Source organism: Verticillium alfalfae, genomic scaffold (genome assembly GCF_000150825.1).
Source record: "Verticillium alfalfae VaMs.102 supercont1.15 genomic scaffold, whole genome shotgun sequence".
NCBI classification, from domain to species: Eukaryota; Fungi; Ascomycota; class Sordariomycetes; order Glomerellales; family Plectosphaerellaceae; genus Verticillium; species Verticillium alfalfae.
Genome location: NW_003315024.1, coordinates 783,987 through 790,347, shown reverse-complemented (window position 1 = coordinate 790,347; position 6,361 = coordinate 783,987). Strand labels below are relative to the sequence as shown.

Sequence of the window (6,361 nt, the reverse complement as noted above, 5' to 3'; positions counted from 1 at the left end):
TGCAGCAGCCTCAACACGCTCCATATTCTGAGCGTAATCATCTGCATCGGAGTCTGCGTCCGGATCGAACCAGTCCTCTTCTCTTGTTCCGCAGTCAGGGTCAACGCGCGCACCTGCCATGTTGGAGTGTGCTGCTTGTGAGAAATACGACGATAGCCAAAAAGGTCGAAGAGTGTCGAGAAAGCAATGATCGAATACAAATCCCAGTGGTTTCATCTGGTTGTGCTCGCAAGCTGACAAAAAAGCCATTGCGGCGGTGCCAAGACAGGAGCCGTGTGATCCGAAGCTGACAGCATAGTAAGCCAGTAGGCTGCAAATTATTCTCGATCATCTCGCTTCCCATTCCACGTTCATTTTAGCGTCGTTATCTATTGAACTGGTGACAGGGAAACCCACAAGCATTTCAAGTTGACAGTAGCGCTTGTTGTGTGGAACTACGTTCGATGCCCGGCAAAGGCGAGAACCGTTTTACTTGGGCACCAGACAGTGAAGAAGATATCCCTTCAGAATTAATTCTGTATAGAGTATCAAAAGTAGAACGGGCATATTCATTCACCGAAGTACTTGTGGATTTCTATCAGATTATTCACAAATCTTAAAAAAGTCCAACGATGATCATGATCATTAACCAGAAGTCAAGCAATCCACAGAAACTGTGAGCGAGGGAATGTGTGTTTCATTCATTGCGTTGAAAAAACCAACAATATTGATCTAAATGAGTGGCGGCGTCAAAACCGAGCCTCGGACGGAAACCTTTTTGTGTATGATGCAGTGACAGCGCACGACTTTAGATGGTGATGATCTTATAGTCACCCTCGAAATGTCCGTCAAACTTGACCTTGATGTCAAGGTGCACCCAAACCTCGTTCCCGTTCTTCAAATAGAACTTGATGGAGCCGGAAGCGAGGAAAAGGTTGATGTTCAAACCAACGCCATCTTTGAGGTTTCCAAAGATGTTACCAACGTTGATGCCGAGAATGCTGACACTGACTCCAATCTCAAAAGTGTTGGTATCGACATAACCAGTGATCTTTAAAAATGTTAGACGGATCTTGTAAGACATACCCTGGACGTACCTTCACGGGACCAAAGCCCCAGTCGATATCAACTCGGCCTTGAATGTCCCCAGGAGGGAGGCTGCGAGCAAGGTTTACTTGATCGGCGGTCCAGGTGTTGTCTCCATCCTCGGGAGGAGTGAGGCTAACAATGGCGCCTATTTGTGAGGATTGTTGAGCTGCGTATTCCACAAAGATGGGTCAGTGGCTGAACCTACCAACGGTCTGCTCAGAGGAAGACATTGTGCAATATTGGGGATTGGATGACAGGAGCTGAAATGGTTTGGTGGATTCTTTGAGATTGATGCAAAAGAGGATACCATAAATTTCTCGGGAATGGCTGGCCATTTATAACAGTTTGAACGGCCTCTGCAGGTCCAAATTATCACGAGATTAGGCAAACTGCCCGCAGTCACGGTCTAGAACATCCGCCACGTCATCAGCTTCGGCCTTGCGTGTACACAGACAGCATATCACATCTGAGAATAACACACCTGAGCAAGTTTGCACCCTTGCTGGCAAGACATCATCCAGCCTTTGCATCGAATACAGCCAACAAGAGTCAGAGCTCTTTTCATCGAGATTTCTGAAGCGAAGATGCCAAACTCAGTCGAGAAAAATGTTACAGGGCTGATCCCAGAACTGGAGTGGTACACAAGATGTCACCATCCTGCTGTACTGTGTGGCCATAGTGGTTCGTAGCGCCTGGATATGGCTGATGCGTTCGATGTACATTCATCAGCATGCAGCGCTTGTCAAGAGCGAATGAATGTTTTCGAATCATTACAGTGGTAAATTTATGTCCACACAATCGCCTTGACTTAAGCTTCTTGGTAGCCTCCTATTCGTGCGGAGCAAATGCCAGAGTATGCACATCTCCGTCATCAATAGTCCCTCTGCATTCGGGAGAAGATCATCACATGTAGTCTAGACTTCAGGTCCTCCAAGTCTGTATGTTCTTAATGATCTGCAAGAAACACCATACCAATTGTCGGTGTGGATGTTCAGTTGATTTGTGACAGAGTTGACGGCAGTACGCTCAAGTGAAGTTCACAGAACATGACGTGGTCGGATCTATTAGCTGGTATCTTGCAGATGAGGCAATGCTGAGTGTATTGGCTTGATTGGTCAACAAAGCATGTGCTGCTTCGCCGATCTGAAATTGGAAGGGATAGTCTGCCTGAGTAGAGCTGAATATATCCGGGTTACATGCGGGACGGCCCGGTGGCTTACAAGCCCCACTGGAATGGCCCACAGCGGCTTGTCCCTTGCGTCTGTCTGTATGCCTTTATGGCGGCGGCCTCAGCCTTTTCGCTTATCCGCCGAGTTTCACCAAGAGCAAGGTCATGAAATCATAGAAACTCAGAAGCCCGACAGCGACCGAATGTTGGGACGTCCGAAAGACGAAATGAAGCCGTCATGTTCATTGAAGATGGCGTGAGAGTGACGTGGGAGGTTGAAGTGGAAGATCGGCAGAAGAAACTGTGGTTCGAGTGTTTGGAGCAGGTGAGGTTCGCATCCTGGACGCCCAAGTGAAGCAATCATGGCCATGAGAATCTGGACCGCAGCCTGCAGCATGCGGTGGTGACTATAAGCCGGAAGAAGCCCGCTCACTCCAACATTTCTCCTCAAGGGATCTCCAAAGTATCTTCGCCCCGGAGGAGAGGCAACTAGCATGTCTCATTCACGTGTAAGCTTTTCCTTTTGTTCTGCGGATGCCAGATTGGGGGAAGACGACAGTCAACCCAGTGGCAACCTCGTTTCGCAGGATGGCAACCCAAGCCACTTGGCGGTGGATAGTAGTTTGTGGTGGCCTCAAGGCAAGAAACTCACGGTCAAGTTTCTCAACGGCACCATCAAGCTGCATGATCGGGTCAAATTTTATGCTCAGACGTGGGAAAAGTTCGCCAACATTGACTTCCGCTTCATCAAGGAAGGCGATGCTGATATCCGAGTTGGCTTTCAATGGTGAGCATCTCCAGCCCAAGTACGCAATAAATCAAAATGGCGTCACAGTTAATCACACTATGCCCAAGGCACAACGACCTCGGCACTTGGTCTGAGGTTGGACAAAATGCGCGCAAGTTCAGACTCGGTCAGAACACAGCCACCGTCAACTTTGGTGAGCTGCACGACAACAGCGAAGAAGACGACTTCTGCCGTGTCATTACTCACGAGTTTGGCCATGTCATTGGCTGCGTCCATGAACATCAGGCCAACCCCATTCAGTGGGATGAACAGAAAGTCATAGCCGACTGTAAGAGGGACTACAAATGGTCCGAGGCTACTACCCGCACGCAGATTATTGACAAAGAGAGGAACATCAAGATACTGCGCAAGTCCGACTTCGACAGCAGCTCAATCATGTGTTACTACTACCCTCCAGAATGGACAGTTGATGGAACGTCAGCTCCAAAGAACAAGGGTCTTTCAGTGACGGACAAGAGCTTCATTAGCAAGGTTGACCCTTTCCAGACGCGCAACGAAGGACAATTGAGCATTGATCCTGATATCCGATCATGGTATCCTCCCGCACCGCTCAACTCTAAAGCGATCCAATTCAGTCCGCCCTACACTGCTCCTCCACGCATGACTCTAGGTTTGAAGAAGCTCGACTTGGGCAATGCCGCGAACATCCGCATTCGCACTGCTGCTGACAAGGTAAGCGAGGGCGAATTCATCTTGAATGTGGATTCTTGGGGCGACACGCAACTCTTCAACGCAACACCGACATGGATTGAATTCTCGCCCGCCGATTCAGACTATGAAAGTGAGTACACCCAGCTGTTTAATCGTACCTGATAAACAGCAAGGACTTCGTAATCCAATTTGCTGACATCAGTTGCTTCTTTCAGCGGGCGAACTGAACACCTTGTATAACCGGTCTGTCGGTACGCTTGCAGTGCCTGGGGATGATGGAGTGCGTCGCGACATAGAGAGTTTTACCTTTTCCGACGACAAATATACTGAGCCTCCCAATATTATTGTCTGGCTCAATGCACTTGATCTTGACAAAGAACGCAACTGGAGAGTGCGAGCCAGCGCTGTCAACGTAACCTCTTCTGGTTTCGACCTCGCTATTGAATCCTGGGGCGATACTCTGCTCTACAGCGCTACTGCGTCATGGGCTGCCTATCCCAAACATCATGAGGGTGTTGCCAGTGGTAGGGTTAGCACCAGGGAAATTCGAGAGTGGTTCCCACCCATCGCCGAGAACTTCAAGAAGATCAAGTTCCCACCCAAATCATTTGACAGGGCGCCGAAGGTCTTCGTGGCAATCAATGAGCTGGATATGAACTGCTCAGGCAATCTGCGGGTCGCGGTGAGTGCGGAGAAGGTGGATGCGTCGGGGTTTGTTTGGCATGGTAGTTCATGGGGTGACAGCCAGCTCTACACTGTCGGTGCGGACTGGGTTGCTTTTGGGTAGATTTCAGTACAGAATGGAGATACAGGGAGCAGCTTGCACGTACCGCGATCGCCTGGCAAGACCTTTTGATGACAAAGGGCGGTCCTTGGCTCGGAATTTTACAATGTAGGCAAACCTTTCGAAGAATGCGCCCACTACTTCGCCACTCCAACTGATCACCAGTTGGTCGACGGCGCAAAAAAAGCAACGGACGAAAGCGACAGCACGAGCCAGTCCTAAACATGCGTTTGCTGAGATTTGCTTTGAGGCCCTTATGCTATCCAACGTCTTAGCGACTCGGAAGGCGCCATACAAAGATGGTTTGCAGGTTGAACTGTGTGCCTTTGTGTTGTTGGCAGCATTTGACTTTCGAGTCAAAGCCACGCCCGCCAACACAATAGCCCTGTTCAGGGGCATTTGACACTAAACCCAACCAAAAAGACAGCAAAATCAAGCAGTTTTGAGTCAAAAGAATGTCCCAAGTACATCAACCCAGCTCATCTGTCACTTCCGGCGACGGTGCTTCCTTCGCATCTTCTTTTCATCTCGATCAAGCACTCACAACGTGGTCACAAACACCATCGCTGACGAAGATGTGTTACCGTGTCTACACCCACACCTTAACGTGCGATACGCGACCCGTGATATGTGACGGGCGAAACCTTCTTGTTGACCCATACGCCTCTCCGATTCCGTGTGTTTGTAAGCCAAATTACCACATCCCATCCAAGAGCCGCTGCCGCCATCACGGTTGCTGCATCCGGACAGTTCAACATTACGATTGCCACCGAAGATGCCGCGAACCCGTTATCTACCACATGCATATCCAGGCACATGTATCACGCAGGGTGCGTTTCAGCGAGCACGAACGCGGCTCGTCCTGGCGCGACTTACCTATCTTTGACGACAACATTTTCCCCATAAGCTCTGGATCCGGCGGCTCGAAGCAATGTACTTGTCCGATTGAGAGCGTCGAGTTTCGGCGGGCTCGGGACGAGATGCTCGAAGTCGGACGCATTCTCGACCACGCCGTGCTGGAAATCGACAAGGCGCTCTACACTGCCCGTAAGCACGACAAGAAACACAGATATGCACATGGCTTTTGCAGGTGCGAGTGGCAGAAGAAAGTCGAAAACTCTAAGGAGCATGCAGACAATCTCGAGGTGGCAGTCGAGCATTTTGAAGATTTGTGGCGAGCATGGAAGCGTTATCTGCGAAGCTTGGAAAGGAGGGGCGATCGGCGTGTGGGTGGACTGGAAGAGTGGCGGCGACGCGAAGGCCGAGGCAGCGAGTCCGAAGAGTTTGATCAGCTCCACAGCTTCTACAGAAAAGACATGAGGGTGGATGAGATGGATCACCTGCAAGCGAAGCAACGAACTCGACAAGCGGAGAACTTGCACCAAGAGTACCTTGCGGGAGAAGGAAGAAGACAGGACACTGACTGGCACAAGCATGAGGGGAAACACAAGAAGGCATGGAGCACTTCTGATCACATTCAACCGGGATCAGGTTATGGGAAGAACGACTACGAGTATACTGGCAGATGCGAATCGGGGCAATACAGAGATTGGCATGTTGGAAGCCGATTCCGGCCGTGGAGGAGGTCTTAAAATTGATTGTCTGGTCTTATTGTGCCGTTTATCTAGGAAGGTGGGTGGACATCCCTTATGGTCGCGTGCGTGGGCTGCTGTACAAGGTCTGAAAGCCTTGTTGCGCTTTAAGGCCTATTATCATACAGATATGGGATCATTATTCACCATGGAATGAATTATACTATTTAAAAAGGGCTACTTCAATTGCCACGGTCATGCAATCGTATGAGCCTTTCATCAGGATAAGCTGAACCTTTGGCAGAAAGCTGTGATTCCAGTAACATTAACAGGATGATGTTGTTCATAGG

At 49.7% G+C, this 6,361-nt stretch overlaps 4 protein-coding genes across 4 annotated transcripts in view; 2 read left to right on the top strand and 2 right to left on the bottom strand.

Annotated features, from left to right (window-relative positions):
* Window positions 1-120, bottom strand: part of VDBG_09577 (predicted protein) — a gene marked incomplete at both ends in the record, with an annotated part of 1,331 nt that extends 1,211 nt beyond the window's left edge. Inside the window, one exon of the mRNA XM_003000336.1 lies at window positions 16-120. Within this exon, the coding sequence (XP_003000382.1) occupies window positions 16-120 (105 nt within the window). The remainder of the gene's footprint in view (window positions 1-15) is intronic.
* Window positions 121-787: 667 nt separating this feature from the next.
* Window positions 788-1,298, bottom strand: VDBG_09576 (conserved hypothetical protein; the record flags this gene model as incomplete). The annotated part of the gene is made up of 3 exons (XM_003000335.1): window positions 788-1,030; window positions 1,077-1,213; window positions 1,274-1,298. 3 exons carry the CDS (start codon window positions 1,296-1,298, stop codon window positions 788-790), a joined length of 405 nt encoding a protein of 134 aa, XP_003000381.1.
* A 1,761-nt stretch (window positions 1,299-3,059) lies between these two features.
* Window positions 3,060-4,482, top strand: VDBG_09575 (metalloprotease; the record flags this gene model as incomplete). Its single annotated transcript, XM_003000334.1, has 2 exons — window positions 3,060-3,825; window positions 3,911-4,482. 2 exons carry the CDS (start codon window positions 3,060-3,062, stop codon window positions 4,480-4,482), a joined length of 1,338 nt encoding a protein of 445 aa, XP_003000380.1.
* A 977-nt stretch (window positions 4,483-5,459) lies between these two features.
* On the top strand, window positions 5,460-6,071 carry VDBG_09574 (predicted protein; the record flags this gene model as incomplete). Its single annotated transcript, XM_003000333.1, has 1 exon — window positions 5,460-6,071. One exon carries the CDS (start codon window positions 5,460-5,462, stop codon window positions 6,069-6,071), a length of 612 nt encoding a protein of 203 aa, XP_003000379.1.
* Between the last annotated feature and the right edge of the window lie 290 nt (window positions 6,072-6,361).